The 20,232-nt window shown below is 41.9% G+C and overlaps 1 protein-coding gene across 1 annotated transcript in view; it reads right to left on the reverse strand.

Annotated features, from left to right (window-relative positions):
- Nucleotides 1-20,232, reverse strand: part of mafa (MAF bZIP transcription factor a) — a 78,306-nt gene that overhangs the window by 48,760 nt on the left and 9,314 nt on the right. Inside the window, exon 2 of the mRNA XM_078250232.1 lies at nt 20,118-20,183. Within this exon, the coding sequence (XP_078106358.1) occupies nt 20,156-20,183 (28 nt within the window). The 3' untranslated portion in view covers nt 20,118-20,155. The remainder of the gene's footprint in view (nt 1-20,117; nt 20,184-20,232) is intronic.

Raw genomic sequence — 20,232 nt, forward strand, 5'->3', positions numbered from 1 at the left:
GGGCTATGGTGGCACATATACTGTATACAGTAGACAAGCTATAGGAGAGACACAGATACTCTGCAGACATGCTATGGACAGGAACGTGGTGTGGCCTTCCACACAGAAATGGACAAACATGAGAGCAGACAGATGCAGCAGGTCAAAGAGGTAAAGGGCAATGTGTAACATAACAGGTCTGGAGTTGTAAGAAATGCAGGCTGTGGTTAAGTTAACACACTGTGATTGACCCATATCACCCCACACTTGTACATATAGAATCCTGTAACACATCTAAAAGAACACCTCACATACCATACTGTCTGCAACTCATTTCCTTTCAAGTGACAAACATATTTCACATTTTCCACAGACTTTGACGTTGTTAAAATGAACCACTAGCAAAAAAAACAAAATAAACCACTAGCACTTCTTGTCAACTCACACCTCATCTTACCTTCATAATGCACACAAAAACCTAAATATTCACTCTACATGCTCACACATCTAAGACACAGACACATACACACACTCACATACACATGCCTCCCTAACCTACACACACCACCTCCCTGTCCTGCTCAAAGAGGGCACCGGGTGACGAAGTCTTTTTATGACAATTATTGATCCTCTGGAGCGCAGTAAAAACTATCCCCAGACAGACAACAAAAATAACTGTAACCATATAACAGCTTCCTGCTAGGGGAACAGATCCCACAGAGCGGCCACGTGACTGGACTATTCCTGGAGCATACTGTAGACCCCTAGCAGGGCCCAGGGCACTGACCAGGCATACACTCACATACAGGCCGAGCAGAGGAGAAGGTTATAGAAAAGTGTATGTTTAGACTTTGTCAGTTCTTCTGGCTGAAAAATTAGTATTTCATGAATTTCCGTTCACTGAGAGGCTTTCAATATGATTGTTTTTGTGCAGCTCTTTTCCCTCACCATATGGGGCTGCTCACTTTTAATTATGATAATATCAAAGTCTTTGTCTTGCATAGTCCATTTATGTAATAACATTTTCTCAATGCAGTACTTAAGAAAACATACACCCCCATTCATACCCACACACACACACTCTGCACATTTTCTCCAGTAGAGACGTAACTTATCAAATCTATCCTCTTGGAAAGCCTAAATAACTTTGGAATATTACACTGACAACACACAAAAGGAGAGAAAGCTGAATACCAGCTTTATTTCAAGTGTAACAATATGCTATTGTATTCATGGCTCTGTTGTTGAATTTGTACCGCAGGGACAATGGACAAGATAAGTCAATATTTCTTCCTTGGTTGTCAGTAGGGAGGAATTACTGTTATAAAGCTGTCTTTGATTCTGCCACACTGTCATTAATAGAGCCAGCTACAACACAGCTGCTGGACGGACGGTGACTACCTGAGATGAATAAGGCGATGACAGAGGTAGGCAGTTAGAGAAAGTGGGAGCCCAAAACTGGAATGTTAGACTAAATTCTGTACACTGTAGGCTATGAACACTTTTTCTCTTTGACGTATTTGAGTACCCCTTCATACTAATCCCTCCATAGATGGGATGGCTTCATGTAGCCGTTCGAAAATACTTCACATTCGAGAAAACGCAGTTGCTGTGGTGAATATGTGGCTGCACATGTGAATCCATACAAGACATAGTGATCCAGTGTTCTGGCTCCTTGTATGTTCTTTTCTTCAGGTATTATGACTCACTCAGGTTGATGGGAAACTGAGGCATTTGCTGTGCCCTCAGCCTGTTGTAGCTGGACAATAAATCTACTAGAGATTAGCAGCACACCAATTTGTAATGCTACTTCTGTGTTTATTTTCCTCTAAAGTAAGAAAATGTGGATATATTTTTTATTTATTTTAATTTATATAAATATAATTGTTTAATAGTTGAGCTACTACTATATGTAAGGGAGAGGTAGAGTTAAATAAAGAGACAAGAAAAAGTAATCGAGGACATATCTGAGGGAAAAATATGGAAGTGAACTGCCTTTTAAGACTTTGTATAAAAGTCTAAACATGTACATCTGGCTAAATGGGAGAGGAGAGAAGAGAAAAACTCCAAATGCATTTTAAAAAAAAATAGAAAAAAGACATGGAAGCAGAAGGGGTCTGGTTATGATCTAGTCTCAGATACAGAGCAGTAAGCTGGCTGTCAGACAAACAGCGGTCAGTCTTGTCAAACTCTAACACTCCACAGTCCACATTAGGTTCTGGCTCCCAGCCAGCTCAGCAATAGAAACCTCTCATCAATGCCAGTCATCATCTGTCCTAAGAGTCCCTTTGTCTGCTGTGTTTGGACCACTTCAGCTCTGATCAGACTAACGTATAATATAACCACTGAAGTACTGAAATCATATTTTCTTTTCACTATTTGATGTATAATTTATCATGAAAGTGCCATTAAGTATGTTACAGCGGCACAGAGAGTAACACAAAAAGAGAGCAAAGAAAAGTGACATAACTGATCTTTTTTTTCTCTTAATAACTTATAGTCTGTCCGTCTCATCACCTCATTAGCGGTTGCCTCCACGAAATGAGACGTACACTGAGCCGTGCTTTGCAGCCCTCCTGCCCCTCTAGGGGAGCTTTTGACTGGGGACGGTCTGTTTGATCTCAACACTTATCTGCTTCATTTCTGTTCTCTTATGTGGTACTCACCAGGCATCACTTTGATTTATGGTCAGGCTCAAGTCAAGTGCATTTACCACGTATGACACAGATGTGCACATTTAGCTGCGTAAACACACAAACACAAATACACACACCATCAAAAAGAAATGGTCCCTTTGCAAACCTCAGGGGGAGTGAGATGAATGTGCTTGCTCGCAGGGTGTTTGATATTGTAGAAACTGTTTGTTTAGACTGTATTCATGTACTGCTGAAGAAAATACCAGCATGCTGCTGGCAATGTGTTACGTATTTCAACAGGTCCAGAGCCTATTTTTTTTTCTGCCAGAGTGACTCATTTGTTCGGTATTCACTCTGAGACAAATCTGTAAATTGCTCCCTTCTTTACATCCAAATGGCCAATCCCATAATTATTCCAAATTAGAGCAATGTTTTATACTAAAGCAAAGTGTTTCACAAGTATTTTAACTACTTTTGAAGATTTTAAAACGAATCACTTTTACCCAAACCAAGAACAGAAGCTGTAATCTCTGCATCAAAAGCAATGGTTAAAGTAAGCATCGCTCCTTTAACAAATCTACTGGATACAGACTTTATTTGTGTCACATCTGTCCACAGTTTATTCTTTGAAGTTCAAATTAGCTTTGTGCTTAAAAATTGCATTCATAGCCTTGCACATTTATGATAATTACAGACCATGTTACTATTTGTCCAGCTGTGATACAGTCAGGTCCATAAATATTGGGACATCGACACAATTCTAATCTTTTTGGCTCTATACACCACCACAATGGAGTTGAAATGAAACGAACAAGATGTGCTTTAACTGCAGACTTTCAGCTTTAATTTGAGGGTATTTACATCCAAATCAGGTGAACGGTGTAGGAATTACAACAGTTTGTATATGTGCCTCCCACTTTTTAAGGGACCAAAAGTAATGGGACAATTGGCTGCTCAGCTGTTCCATGTGTTATTCCCTCATTATCCCATTTACAAGGAGCAGATAAAAGGTCCAGAGTTCATTTCAAGTGTGCTATTTGCATTTGGAATCTGTTGCTGTCAACTCTCAATATGAGATCCAAAGAGCTGTCACTATCAGTGAAGCAAGCCATCATTAGGCTGAAAAATCTAAACAAACCCATCAGAGAGATAGCAAAAACATTAGGTGTGGCCAAATCAACTGTTTGGAACATTCTTAAAAAGAAAGAACGCACCGGTGAGCTCAGCAACACCAAAAGACCCGGAAGACCACGGAAAACAACTGTGGTGGATGACCGAAGAATACTTTCCCTGGTGAAGAAAACACCCTGTGTTGGCCAGATCAAGAACACTCTCCAGGAGGTAGGTGTATGTGTGTCAAAGTCAACAATCAAGAGAAGACTTCACCAGAGTGAATACAGAGGGTTCACTACAAGATGTAAACCATTGGTGAGCCTCAAAAACAGGAAGGCCAGTTTGCCAAACAACATCTAAAAAAGCCTTCACATTTCTGGAACAACATCCTATGGACAGATGAGACAAAGATCAACTTGTACCAGAGTGATGGGAAGAGAAGAGTATGGAGAAGGAAAGGAACTGCTCATGATCCAAAGCATACCACCTCATCAGTGAAGTATGGTGGTGGTAGTGTCATGGCGTGGGCATGTATGGCTGCCAATGGAACTGGTTCTCTTGTATTTATTGATGATGTGACTGCTGACAAAAGCAGCAGGATGAATTCTGAAGTGTTTTGGGCAATATTATCTGCTCATATTCAGCCAAATGCTTCAGAACTCATTGGGACGGCGCTTCACAGTGCAGATGGACAATGACCCGAAGCATACTGCGAAAAGCAACAAAAGAGTTTTTTAAGGGAAAGAAGTGGAATGTTATGCAATGGCCAAGTCAATCACCTGACCTGAATCCGATTGAGCATGCATTTCACTTGCTGAAGACAAAACTGAAGGGAAAATGCTCCAAGAACAAGCAGGAACTGAAGACAGTTGCAGTAGAGGCCTGGCAGAGCATCACCAGGGATGAAACCCAGCGTCTGGTGATGTCTATGCCTTCCAGACTTCAGGCTGTAATTGAATGCAAAGGATTTGCAACCAAGTATTAAAAAGTGAAAGTTTGATTTATGATTGTTAATCTGTCCCATTACTTTTGGTCCCTTAAAAAGTGGGAGGCACATATACAAACTGTTGTAATTCCTACACCGTTCACCTGATTTGGATGTAAATACCCTCAAATTAAAGCTGAAAGTCTGCAGTTAAAGCACATCTTGTTCGTTTCATTTCAACTCCATTGTGGTGGTGTATAGAACCAAAAAGATTAGAATTGTGTCGATGTCCCAATATTTATGGACCTGACTGTATAAGAAGGATACCGTCTTATATGGTTCAGGGAATGGGATACCGACTCGGGAGTACTAGCTACAACATGTAAACAACCTACAGTAGTAGCTTTTGAAGTCATATGCATTTGTGGTGGTTCATTACTGTAACTAGGAAAACCAGATCGAATACAAGTAAAGGGCTACACTTCTTTTTGAATTATCTGAATTGATTGTATTAGTTTTATTTTGGATTTCATTTAGATGTACAGTAGTCTCGCTTTGCCAGACCCTCCTCCACAGCGCTGCGGAGGAGGGTCTGGCTAGTCCACACAGCTTTCCGGGATGGGAGAAAAACGTGCTCTGGTTTAATGGCATTTCATTAAACCAATCACAATTGTCATGGTCGGCGCTAAGCGCCGCACAGAGCCACTGCAAAATAGCCTCGGGAAGGAACTTGTTGAGGTGGAACGTGTACGTTCAAAAAGTTCTTTGTGTGAGAAAACTCAGATTGGACAGAGAGTCTAGCTAGCTGTCTGGATTTACCCTGCAGAGATCTGAGGAGCAGTTCACCCTAGTCCTCATAAATCCACCGGAGTTTAAAATTCCAACACAAAGAAAGCGGAAGGTAACGGACATCGGCGAAAATACATGCATCCGGCCGAATTTCCTGCAGCACCGGAGCAATCCCGGAAGTGGAACTTTCGAGGATATAGACTAGATGTACAGTAACTGCCAGTCATTTAGGCTTTGCTCCCTGATGTCTATGAATTAGAATAATACCTAGGTGACTGACATAAACAGTGTTTTAGATTTGGCTGCTTGTAATTATGGTCTATATATATATATGGTATATGACATGAATTTGGCTTTAGTACTAGTTTTAGAAAAAAAGTTGATATTTTTTACAAATCAAAATTGAGAAAGCAAGACCACCTATCCTGTTTAATTAAAGAAAGAAAAAGAAACAAAGAAAGATTTCTTTAAAACTGTGTATTTTCTTCTTTTTTTTAAACTTGCTGTTTATTCTGCCTGATGAAGCAAGACAGGCAAAGTCATCAAAAGTAATACAAAATAAAAGCATTTATCTACCTTCAAGCTTTTAAAAACGTGTTTTAACACTGGTCTCTGAACAGGCAGTGACAAAAGACTCAAATAAATAGAATTAGACAGCAGATAACCATGGCGCAATACAAAAGAGGGTCAGTGAAATTGAAAACACACTATTCCCTGCTCTACATCCTATTCCTGCACGCTAGCCCTGTGCATCTATATGTGAAATAGATTCCTATGCCATCCAGAGTCCTTCACGCTGCTTGGTAGCATCATCCCTAAATATAAGGAAGGTAAGTATGCATGTAGATTAGGTCGAGCATTGGAGACGCACCCCTAGACGGAGTTGGTCTGTTTTAGTGGAGAAAAGTATTTTTTGTTGGAGAAGGAAAAGCACTGCAGGGTAGGCTTTTCTGCAGTGTCTGCAATAAGAGTGCTCATTTCTGGAGGTGTCTCCTTTCTATGGGGTTTATTGTGAAAGACTGGGAGGCAAAACGGAGAGTTAGGAGGTTTTAGGGAGGCTGGGGGCTTCTAGTAGCAGGTTATCTGTTTAAATAAAGCCCTGCAAAGCTGTGTGATAGGGGAGGAAAAACACACATGCATAATTCTTTTTTTTCCATGCAGATACACTTTCACGCATGTGCATAAAAGCAAAACATTTCAGAAGTCAACATGCAAAAAAACACAAACAGTTTGCCTCTTTTTTTCCCTAAAGCATTATGACTTATTGTTTCCACCCTTTTTCAGAGGCTGTGTTCTGTTTGTCTGTCGTGTGTAAAACATGTTTACAACAATAGTGAAGGACAGATTTCGTTTTGTGGTTTTGCTTAACAGTTAAATAAGGGCAATAAGCATGAGTTTACCATCACAAATGAGGCACAGTCATACAAGACAAAATGCTCATTTCATAGGCCACAAAAAAAATCCCGAGAGCTTCTGCTGCTTTTTTGATTTTTGTGTGTGAGGCTATGAAATAAATGTGTGTTTGTCTCTGCTCGCTTATTAACTCACTTATCTTTATGTCTGCAAGAAACCCAGCAAGAGGAAGAAATAAAGATAGCGAGAGGGAGAAAGAGAAAGATGCTGACAGACACAGAGAATGAGAGTGAAAGTACTGTAGATAAAGAGTGGAGATTTCAGATATAGCCGTTAGCAGTTCAGCCATGATGGTGGCTGAACACAGCTGTCAGACCCAGATGGTGAGGTGCTAATAACATTCAGAGTTTTGCAGCGCACCGTTTATTTTCTAATAATAAAACTGTTAGCGCTTGCTAATAGCATAGCCACTGCCTTGCCAAGCACACGTTCCAGCTGACCACTCACACCACTCCGCTGCCATTTCGTGCCATACTGTTGAGCCGAATGGGTCTAGTAGGCCCTAACACAGCAAGACAGACAGATCCACACATATACACACACTGACCAGCGAGCTGTTTTGTGTAACCAAGCAGAGCAGAATGACGTAAGGTAATAAACAACTGGATGTGAGTGTTAAAAATATGAAGAAATAGATATACATTTGGAGGTGAATGTAAACACACACAAACCACACACACTCATACACACATACACACATGGCATAATGAACACATTTGAGAAAACCTGTCTAGAATGTGTTGTTTCAAAGTAAATTATTTTGCTAATTTTAAGAAAATTAGGCCTGTGATTACATGGTTCTATGTTCAAATTCCTCATTTTCTGTAAAAAGTTTACTTCACAAACCTTTCACAGCTGCTCCAGAGGAACCCTTGTGCACAGCAGCTAAATCCACAGCAATAGATATTGTATCAGTCACCAACACTGACTATATGTAGTACATCCTACACTAAAGATTATGTTTTGAAAGCTGTTCAACATGTGCATTTAAGATACCAGTTTTCTTTGAAGTTTAGTCATTTAAAATGTCCAGAAAATGGAATCTCAGTAATCTCAGTAGATGTCAACTGAACGAGAACTCTTTAGCATATTCAGAATACCACGGTGAAAAAAAAAGAAGAAATCATTAAATATGAAAAATCTAATTCATGAATGGGTTGTGTCTGGACAGTAGATCTGGGCAGAACACCCATACTCCCTGGAACAAAAACAAAAGGTGCTATTCTGCGAAAGTGCTGACCCATCAGAGTGCGTCCTACAATAGAGAGCTACTGTGGCGTGACACAGTATGTCACTGGCCCTAAAAGACTCCTGTTTCCTTTTATAGACTTTCCCATTTTATGTTAGATCGGTAGCGTGCATCCATATCTAATTCATAATAATTTTATCTTCCTATTTTTTTTCATACCAATTTCAGTTTGTAGAAATTTATATCTTCCTCCATTTTTAATTGTATTCAATAGCTGACAGCAGACAGTGAGGAGAGAAAGATAGGGGTGACGTGCAAAAAAGGTCTACAGATGGAATTCAACCTGTCATCATGGTTACGTGCAATGCATCTTAAACTATTGGCTAGTGTGACACTGCTAAATTTTTTCAACTCCTTATATCTGCGTGAGCTGTTTGTGTGTGTGTGTGTGTGTGTGTGTGTGTGTGTGTGTGTGTGTGTGTGTGTGTGTGCATTGGTGTAAAGTACAAGCCATATTTGTCCGTGTCATACACAGTTGTTTTACCTCACAACTTATTTATTAAATATTTCAACAGGAGCCAATTTCCTGTTAAGTGTCAGTACAGTGTTTCTGCACACACGTACGCCTCCAAAGTGCCACAATTAATTGGACTTCATTTCCAGGAGATAATTTCCGACTGTTAGGCAGGCTGTAAAAGCACATCACCATGCACATAATTACATAGTAAGGCAGGAGCAGCCTGAAGAATTTATCATCCACCCCAAATATGAGAGGCTGGTGAGTAGGACTCTGATATAGCCTTTGAAAAGGCGTTTATGTCGGTGTGCAAACGGTCTCTAAATGAGCTAGTGCTGTCATGACACTGAGATGCAGCTTCATTTAGGTGTAATCTCACTGAGTACCTCAAAAATATTTAGTGAGTGAATAAATGACAAAGATGTTGAATTAAATTAAATCACCCTGGTGGACAAATGAAATAAACAAATAAAAAAAAATACGCGGTCCAGAAACAATAAACCAGAATAGCAAAAAAAAAAAAGAAAAGTCAATTAACTCTAAATTAACTCTAAAGCTAAACTGTGCCAGGTCTCCAGCTGTCTAGTGTAGCTGAAAGCAGATACCTGTCTTGGGTAATTGAGCTCCCCTCTGCCAGAGTTATCATTTGCTTATTATGCAGGGATAACACAGAAAAACAGCAAGATTCTTTCTAGTTGGCTCAGAAGTGAAATCTGCACTGCAAGGTTTGAAATGTACAATAATAAAGACAAGATGACGGACATGGTACAGGGGGCCAAGTGCCAAGTGACACAGCAGGGTGCTTTTGTTAAAGGTCTTTCCAGTCAGTTTGTGGAAAACTGGAATAAAACAGAAGGATGAGAGGAGTGTTGACTTAAAAAGGAAATTAAATGATCCGTGGAAGTCTATGAGGTGGATGAAGCACTGGTAGGTTGTTAACATGGAAAAAATCTCATCTGTCTGTGTGTATGCCTGCATGCCGAGTGTGTGTGTGTGTGTGTGTGTGTGTGTGTGTGTGTGTGTGTGTGTGTGTGTGTGTGTGTGTGTGTGTGTGTGTGTGTGTGTGTGTGTGTGTGCGCACACATGCACATGTAAGTATATATGTGTGTGTGTGTGTGTGTGTGTGTGTGTGTGTGTGTGTGTGTGTGTGTGTGTGTGTGTGTGACAGAAGGTTCCGGGGCTGCTGTGTGCAGTACCGGCTGGCAGGGTGGCTGTCAGAATGGCCCTGTTTCCTGTGTCAGCTCTAAAATAGGTCCAAACACAGCAGAGATGCACGACACACTCTGGCTATTTACAGCACTCACACAGTGTGTGCACAGGATACTGCCAAATGTATGGAACCAGACGCACTCAGTGTTGTACTGTATCTGCTCACAGACTGAAAAAAATATGTATTCACTTTGAAAAACATACAATATGACAGGCAAAGAATAGAAAGAATAGTCTAAAAATGAAAGGCACATATATTATCCTTTTGTGGAATGTTTTTTGCATCACAATAAAAGCGTGTGTGTGTGTGTGTGTGTGTGTGTGTGTGTGCACGTCCTTGAACCCTCCATATGTAGGGGTTGTGAGAGTCTTGTCTATGTTAAGGGCACTGTGCCCTGCTTATGTCACTGCACCCACCTCCTGTTCACTGGAACGTCGCCCTCTGTGTGTCCGTGACAACTAGCAAACCTCCCAAATGACGCAGACATACTGCCACCTTGCCTTTTCTCTCTGGGCGTGCTCAGTAAAGCCTTACATGTGCAAACACACACACACACACACACACACACACACACACACACACACACACACACACACAGGTAAACAGATTCACAAGTCTTACGCCACAATACATAAGAGCAGGTCATTTCATAAATTTGTCATTTCTTTATTATTTGGTCACACCTCTACATTGGTTTTTAGCAACACACACCTATCATTGTATTTAAGTCTTGAAAAGCGCTAGTTCCATATATGATTGTCTCTCTTTATTTGTATCCTCGTTTCATTTCATCAACAGACACACATGCTGATTGTGACATTTTGGAGCCATGTGTGAAAAACACTGGTTCACCACTGGTTCACACTTTATCTAGTGCTCTGAAAGGCTACCTGACGCACTGTGTCATTACCCAACACACACATACACACACACACACACACACACACACACACACACACACACACACACACACACACACACACACACACACACACACACACACACACACACACACACACACACACACACACACACACACTCACTTATCCATAACTGTCACATCACATCAGCTACCAAGAAGATTATCAACAGTTTGACCTCATCTCTACCACGGACTGTACAATAGGAACTGAGCAATTATCTGGTGGGAGATTTTTGTATCTCAATAGGGATCCTCAGTTTATCAGTGTCTGCAAATCAATCTCTATAATGATGGACTCCTTAGCTGCTGGCTTCCCAAATACCTACATTGTAAAGCAAGGCACCCATTTACAAACAAGACTGACTCAAGTCAGGTTTGACATAGTGAAATAGTGTGGAGAACACATATTTGATTCTCTTTGCCGCTCTGTTTTCAGAAGGTCCGCCCCCGCTGTTCCCGAGCAGCACACCCATAACTTATAACACGTTAAAACCCATAACAAGTCTCATTCATATCAGACAGGTTTAAATGAAATTTTAGTTACTGTTATCGAGTGCATGCCCACTACCTGAGTGTTGTTTTTATCTGCTGTAGTTTTTAGTTTAGCAAGTAACCCCCATAAATAGAGACAACATATAGTCCAGTTTTTCTTAACAGTTTCAGTCCCTGTTAAGTTTTGCTTTGTTGCTCGCCCACACTTTCTCTAGTGTGCACTCCCTCTCCTCTCCTTCTCTTTCTCTTTGTGTTTTTTTTAATCAAACTTTCCATCTCTGGTTTCAATTAGGAAGCCAAAACGCTTAACGTTTATTTCTCGGCTGAGGTGAAAAATAAAGATAGAAGATGCCTAAAAACCAACACATACATGATTTTTGAAAAAGTATGTTGTGCTATATGGTAAAAACCACATGCACACACAGACATGCACAAATAGCAAGTACATTTCCCAAAATACATTAGGAAAACATACAAGAAAGATGACAAGTTGAGCCGGTGCTCACTTTTGGATGGGGATACTGCCCCTCCAGAATCTTGGTACTGCCTGTCGGCCAACTTGTGCATGTTTATTTGTGTGTGTATGTGTGTAAGCACATGCATCTGTGTTTGTGCAGGAGCAAGTGAATGGAATTTAGTGGAGAGGAGGCAGCAATATGGTAGCAGATATCAGTGTATAGGCTATGTCAGTTTTCAGTCATGAAGAGCCCTCATACATTCTGGTTGAGGAAGAAGAGGAGGAGGAGGAGACTTATCTGGAAACTGATAAGACAGCTCAGGCCTTTCTGAAATTATACAAAAAAAATATTTTAATTGCTAGTGAGAGCAACAGAGCTTTGAATTGCATCTCCCCGTTTCTCTTTGCCTGCATCAATTTCTCTCACTCTCACGATCCCGCCCCATATGGCTCCCCTCCTATTCCCTCCTGACTCGCTTCACCTCATTGTCTATCAAGTTTTCCCCAAAATATCTTTTTATACGCATGCAACTGTTAGCCTCCATCTGGGGCTGCTGGTAATTGAGTGTGAGTGCTTATTTCTGCTAGTGTGTTATGTATGTGCGCCGGTGTGTGCTTGGAGCCTGTTAATATACAAAGGTCATAGGGTCGATGTTTAACACCCAGGCACTGTATGACCACACATTGAACCAGAAAAGTGAACCAAGAACTCTTGTCTTAGTTGATGTGTGTGTGTGTGTGTGTGTGTGTGTGTGTGTGTGTGTGTGTGTGTGTGTGTGTGTGTGTGTGTGTGTGTGTGTGTGTGTGTATATTTCTATGTGTGTTCACGCGTGTCTTGTGTGCTCCATGAACCAGAAAGCTCAGGTCAGATGCCTCCAGTGTTGGGCTTAAAGCTGCTTTGAATGGGCCAGGCTGTGCTCGTCTTCTGTCTAATCTTCCTGCTCTTGTGAGTGTAGGGAGGAGGAGAAAAAAATCCATAGTCTTTTCATCCTCCTGTGACCACTGTGCCTGTGAGACAGCAGCCGTGGGAATGGAGATGGATACAGGCAGCCCTGCCTCCGACCTCCCTCTACTCCAACACAAGGGTGGAGATAAACAGGGCCACAAGGATCGCTAACATCTTTCTTTCTCAGGCACACACAGACACATGCACACACACTCATACCGACACATACACACAACGGTGCAGACGTCTCATTAAAGCAATAGTAGGTGAATGTTTCAACAGCAGTGTGCCACTGGGAGAGAGGTCTATTAGGGATACTATCAAGAGACGGGGGAATGAAATTTGAGTGGATGTGCTCGTTCTGTGTGCATCTAATTCTGGTATGTCATATGTGTTTGACGTATGTCTAATTTTGACTCAGGGATCCGGCCAAGGAGCCAGCATTAATACTTATTGGCTGAATCATTATGGTAATGTAGTGACTAGATAGTTAATAAAACAAATATCTATTACCCTAAGTGTGAGTGTGTGTGTCGGATAGAAAGAGACTTGTTCACATGCGATTCTGGGTGTATGTCCAAAAGTGAGAGAGACAGCAGAAACAGACAGCCTGAGAGAGGCTACGGCAGGCGCTTCATCCTCGTCCTAAATTACTCTTCCCTCCTCTCTGTTTCCTGGGGATTTTGGAGTGATACTCCCCTCTTGCTCCCTCACTCCCTCAGCTGTCACAACCCGTCACCACAACTATTCCACTTCCGCTGCAGGGATAAAGGGAAAGCTTTGTCCCTCTCCATCACCCTTCCTTCACATCTCTCTCTCTAAAGGTAGGCATACTGGGTTGTATATTGAGTACGCATTAACTTGTGTCCTTTTTTTCTACCATGACCTATTGGTTTAAAGAAACAACAGAAAACTAATGATGTTTTAGTTGTTGCTAACAAGAGTCTCATACTGCAGAATGTGAAACTGGAAAGTGAACTCAAAGCCATTCCTTTGGTCATGGCTAGTATCCATAGAGATGCATGTGTCTTATTGTGGTATGTCAGGGGTCATTAGTGTAATCCAAGCAGACATAAGTTTATACTGAGAGAAGTGCGCCATAGTATTCTCTTTCTGTTTGTGTCTTCTTCTTTTTTTTGTATCTATATGCAGCCACTTCCGATAATGTCATCCTACACTGCTCTCCGCTCTTCGCAACCAGAGACTATCAGCTGTGAACTCATCGCTCTCCTTTAATGGCCAGGTCGCAGAGAGGGACAAAAAAAACAACCTAAGAGCATTGCAAAGCAGTGAAGATGTTGTGGATGTTCAATAGAGAGGCTCTGTGTGAGAGAGAAAAGATGGTTTCCTTAGTTCTGAGAGAGAGTGAGGAGAGAGTCTTGATTTCTGTTTTTGTCTCTGCCACAACATTCTTTCCCAGGGGTCACACACCCTTCCAAGGCAACAAAAAGACAACATCGAGGTGACCAGCTGAGTTAGCAGTGCGCCTGGCCTGGCATGCCTGTGTTACACTTCAAAGAGTAACCTCACGGCACATGGCCCTTGACTGCAGTTAATGGCCATGTGTCGTGAGGTTATTCTCTGAATGTGCCTCCTCAGTACAGTAGTGACATGAAGAAGTGTGCTGCTCCTCAGCCTCACTTTTACCCCCAGTCATTACATTGTGTCTACAGAAAGTCCTGCTCTGCCAGGTCTCTGAGGCCATGTACTCTCCAAGGGTGACACTACCCAAACTCTGTAATTATAAAACACAAAAAGCATTCCTTAGCTTGGTTAGCCAGAACTATGAGAGAGAGGGACAAATATGTAACCCCTTCACCCGTTCCCTCTGTTCCTTCTCCTTTAACGTGCCCCCACCCCAATAATTTAACAGTAAGAGCAACTCAGCCTTGTAAACACAATAGTTATGTCTGCGCTCACAGAGCCATGAAGCAGACATACAGGCTCCACTACCCCTGCAGCTACTACTAATGCAAGCTCCTCTCCTCTCCTCTCCTCTCCTCTCCTCTCCTCTCCTCTCCTCTCCTCTCCTCTCCTCTCCTTTCCTCTCCTCTCCTCTCCTCTCCCCTCCTCTCCTCTACATCATCCTCTATATTTATACCACTTTATAAAGCCAAAGTTTGGGTGTCTTGACATTCATCTTTCAGAACATTGTATTCATTTATAGATTGAATGAGGAATGACAGAAAGTCAATGGGATATTTACAGCTGTGTACATTTTGTACCAGTGTTGGATTTAATTTTTTCTTTGTCACTGGACACAATGTCTTTCAAAAAGTCTTGAAAAGCAAAAAACTCTATGGTCTTCCCTATCAATATTTATTCTCACATGCTGTATATTCAGTCTACTAAGGCTGAAGCAGACCCTCTGGGAATGCATTACCTGCCAATATTGTCAAATCAAAACACTTGGCAAAAATAACACTTGGGATACTGAAATAAAGTACAGTGCAGTACTGACAAAATACAATTAAACAATCTACCTCTTCCTACACACTTCTCTCTGTGAAGTTATGCTTTCTTAAAGGTAGGAAACTTAAAGGTCAACCAGCAGTGCTTTTATTTTCTACTACACCTTATGCAAATAACCTATGATTAATTTCTTATATCATAACTAGTTTACAGAAACATATTTGCGCTGTACACTGATTTAGTAGGATAGTCCTAGGAACCTGAAATCAATAAATTAGTGAGGTGTCAGGGACACACCAGCAATTTAAGGAAGTGTTGGCCTTAATAAAATCTGTATGTTTATTAATGTGATACCAAATATTGTTTTAATTGTCTGAGCCAACGGAAACATAAGCCTTGTCACTGCAGAACACAGACCACACAACTGTGTATGTGTCTCAGACATGTATTAATAGGATACTCAATCAGACTGTTTGTCTTGACACTTTGTAAACAGCGTATCTTAGGCTTTAATTCCTGTGCCTGTGCATGCATTATGGTGATCCTGCTTTGATTAGACACCCCAACTCATTTTAATTAAATACATTAAATAGAGAATAACAACTTTTGGTGCAAGCGTCTGTCTGACAACAAGAAAGTAAGAGAATCGTATCATCTTCGATGCTATTAGTGTTTGATGTAAATGGGCAAGCACAATGCATTAAGCCTGGAATGTAAGTAATGTGCACTTAGACATAGAGCACCAGTCACACTGTGTGGACAGCATCGTTTAATCTGCACCAATAACTCTGTTAGGCTGCAGCATCTCATTGCCTCTCTTTAATCCTGCATCTTCTCTATATCTCTTCCCATTGTCACTCTCTGTATACACTTCTTAAATGGTGCACTGGTGTGAAAGATGAAAGATGAGAGGGGAGACTGCAGGTCTCTTTGGAGCTATTTACTTTGTAGCTTTCCGTCTCCCTCTGGTCCTGTTTGTCTGAGTGAAGCGAGATACTGAAAATACTCCAGAAACATTTGATATGATGCACTGGTACCAGCCGACTTTTATTCTCGCTGTAAAAAATACTGAAACATGTTGTGATTCAAGAGTGGAGCTGAACTCTATCAGTATAAATGCAGGCCTGGCCTCCACAGAAGACCCGCATCCTGGGTGAATGACTGTGAGAGCTGCTGTATGGCAGGATGAAGTGTGTTCATTTCCTTATTTATTGACTCACTTGCTTTTCTCTGAGTGTTTGAAATTAATAACAGCCAGCAGAAATCAGACAGAGGGATGAAAATCAGCACTTTCCCTGCAGTGAAGCCATTCATCAAGCTAACGAGGGGGAGAATGGGAGTGGAGGAGAGGAGGGGAAAAGTGACGTTTGGAGAGGGAGCAGAGAGCGGGAGGGAAGCAGGTGCAGTGTGAGGCAGAGGGGGGAGGGAAAATGACGTTGGGTACAGAGGCGAGGGGAAGGAAGCTAAGTTTGTTTGGGAGGAGGAGGAGAGTCATTTGGAGGATAGCAGGGCAGACAGAACAGGAGGAGCCGTGTGTCACTCTAAAACGAGGGGTAGAGATAGAAAGAAAGACAAGTTTGACATTGGAGTATAAATAGAGAGGGAGGAGAGAAACAGAGAATGCAGACAGTTTCTTCTGGACTGAATGACTGAGGGATTGGCACTGAGATCAAGGCAGTATAGAAACTGATGTTGATGTCTTTATATGTTTAAAGTCCATGCCTTTGCTAATGGCTAATGAGTGGATCCTGCAGCTTTAGAAACTTGTATAATAGCTATACCCACAATGACTGTGTTTTTTAGGACTCTGCAAGTGGCATCCATCTCCACAAACAATCAGCAAACAAGCAGCTCTAACAGCGATCTTTCCACATGATGATGAGGATTGAGGCAGATACAATACAGCGCTATCGTTCACTGCTGTCTCCAACAGTAGTATTTTACTCCCCTTTCTTTCACTGATGGGTGATGATGGGCCTGCCCTCTCCTCAAAGCCGTCGCCCTTGCGATGGCTTGGTCTCATGCTGCTCCGACCCCCCCCCAACAGTCCACCAGAGACCCAACAGTATCTCACACCCAGAGCAGGGCTGACTAAGCACTTAGCGCTGAGCCTCTCTTTTCAGAGCGAGAGAGGAGCGCCATGCTGAGAACTCCTGCCACAGGAAAATAATTAGCAAAGTGGAGCTCTGCCCAAATACACTGGGCTAAATCTAGTACTACTTCACATACAAATGCAGCCATAAATCTTTCCCTGTCTTCCTTTCTTTGCTAGAAAATCATTCTCACAATCAGAAGTAGAATGTGAGTTTATTGTGTATGCTTAATCATTTCGGTGGTAACTCCAATGAATGTGGCTACCTACAGTCTGCAGCTACAATCTACTTTGCAGTCTTTCTTTGAGTCGGTTCAAGCTGAGAAACTTGTGCTTGGTGCCATGTAGTTACGCAAACTGTGCCAATCTCACTGTACATGGATATCTGTATTTTTAACTTTAAAGTTAGACCACAGTGTCTTTGGTCACTAAGGCTGAATATAGTCAGCTTCTCCTGAGCAGTCTCCAGTTTCTCATTCCTTTCCGAGAGGCAGGTGGACCAGAGAGGAGGAGGGGGGAAGGAGGGAGAACACCCAGTCTTGAATAAATCATTCCTCGACTTTTGACCCATATGGAGCAGGAGGTTGTTTTCGTACTTCTGCACTGCTCCCCTTCTCTCTATGGCCTCTGCACCCCTCCTCTATCTCATTCATTTTCTCCTCCACATGACAGGTCAATCTGGATCGATTTCATCTGCCCTCGACGACTGAGACCAACATCCTGGCACCCAGAAATAGAGCTCTCTGTGATAGAAGAGCCTCCGACCAAGCGTTACCGTTAGCACGCAGCTCTGAAAACGGCTGAGTGAGAGAGGATGGGAACTAAACCATTTAGAAAACATTGGAGGATGTAATTGACTGCACTGATGAACTACACTGATATAGAGAAGCAAAATGCATGAGAAATTGATTGTGACTAGATGTGGTTTGTTTAGGTGACACTGTTTCAGCAAGTTTCACCTAAACCATCTTGCCATACACTGGCCACATGGTTGGTGGCCTTGCATACCTGTTACAGTATGCTTATGTGATCACACACACATGCACACATACAGACACACTCAAAAACAATCACACACAAGCCTGCTTCCCCCAATCTATATTTGCACTCAGCTCTCTTTCTCACAGCCTATTTCACACACTTACTGTGCATATACACACACACCTGGTGTTTTATCTTTGTCAGCATATTCTGGGTCCTTCAACTCTCTGCTGGGCTCTGAACTCCAGTATCTCTTTGCATGGCGAACCCCTGAGGTGTGCCTGCCTTCATAACACACACACACACACACACACACACACACACACACACACACACACACACACACACATACACACACACACACACACACACACACACACCAGTTGCAGGTGAGACACACTGGCAGCCTCATACCAACGTTAACCTCTCTTTATCTCCTTGCCATCCCAACATCTCACAGTGTTCTGCCTGGAAAATTCTTTTTCCCTTGCATTGGTGGGCTAGAGGCGCAGTGACACAGTGTCCTGGTGGTGTCTATAGGCAGTCCAGGCTGGAGTCAGGACACTCTTTCCCCAGGCAAGGACACAGAGACCTGGCTCTCCATCTCCATCACTCAGCCTGTCCTCCTGGAGCTACGTGGCCAGACTGCTCATCGCCCTCCCCCCCCTCCTCATATGCATGGATTTGCATAAAACAAAGACATGGCTCTGCCTGCAACGTCTGCCTTGGTTGAAACTGCTAAGAGCAGGATCGACCAGACCACACCGCACACAGCCCCTCTGAGCTCGGCTGGCAAGGGAACTGAGATTTACGAGGCTGACTAAGATAGACACCCTCATGGTTTTCCACTTTCATTCGTTTAACATCCGTTCCCTTGGCATTGTTTATATTCTACACCCCTTAGCAGTGAGCAGAGGGCACCTAATTCACAATGATGACGTGGGAGGAGAATCAGAGCACTTAAAACACTTCATCTAAAGATGATTTGTCCTTGTCTTCCCTGATGGCTTTTGTCCTGCTTCCCCTCCTGAAGTGAAGCTGGAGAAAGGCCAGCTTCTGATCCCACACCCCACTTAGACACAATCAAGTAAATAACACTGCATACAAGTACATGTACAGTAACACACATACATATATTCTACTTCACCAAGGTACAAAGACATGAATACAAGCTCAAACCTTCTCTCATCCTCATGTGTCATGACTAAGCACATCATGGCATTTGCTATGGAACAATCAGTGAAGCCATTACAGGAACAATTGGGTTTGCAATATACATTTACCCAGTTTCCTCTCTGTCTCTGTAAATTGATTTCAGGACTAGAAGCTTATTCTTTACTCTCTCCTGCTGTCCGACACTCTGCTTTTTCTCTCCTTTTTCACACAAAAGCTCAACATACAATTTACATTTGAATGAGTGGCTATAATGTGCTGGTTTTGCTGTTGATCCAGGATGACTGATATTGTCATATCTCTTTTTGTGTGTGTGTGTGTGTGTGTGTGTGTGTGTGTGTGTGTGTGTGTGTGTGTGTGTATGTGTGTGTATGTGTGTGTCTTGGATTTAAATAAGTTGGGAAAATGCATATAGTACTTAGTTAAGAAAGTTAAGAAACTGGGGCAATAGAGAGAGATGGGATGGAGAGAGATACTGTATTGGCAACATAAAGAAGGTGTGTGCCCTTTAGCGTATGAATAGGAATTGACAAACTATAGTACATTATGTATCCATTATGGAAGCCTTACAGACATTTGTTATATGCTATAAAACACTCAATATTATATGTGGTGACTGTGTCCTCTCTCTATTTAATATGATAGTCTAATATTAATGAATAATTAATATGGATTTCATTGTGTAGATGTATAATAGGAAACAACATGACCAGTAATTATTCTGTATATTGTTATGATATTTGTACAGCTGTGATCATTTTTTTTTAAAGCTTGTTTTACAAATCTGACTTCACTCACTATTATGAAGTTGAAATTAAAGGGGAAAGAAAAAACAAAAAAGCTGAGAGAGATCAAGTGAAAAGTGTTTTACCTCAGAGAGCCAAGGGCACGGACGATTGGGGCTTGAAATCACAGATGGAGGAATTTTCTGGATGACCTAAAGGAGCAGATAAGATTGGACAAAACCTATGAGAATAGAGAGATGA

This window comes from Sander vitreus, chromosome 1, assembly GCF_031162955.1.
Source record: "Sander vitreus isolate 19-12246 chromosome 1, sanVit1, whole genome shotgun sequence".
NCBI classification, from domain to species: domain Eukaryota; kingdom Metazoa; phylum Chordata; class Actinopteri; order Perciformes; family Percidae; genus Sander; species Sander vitreus.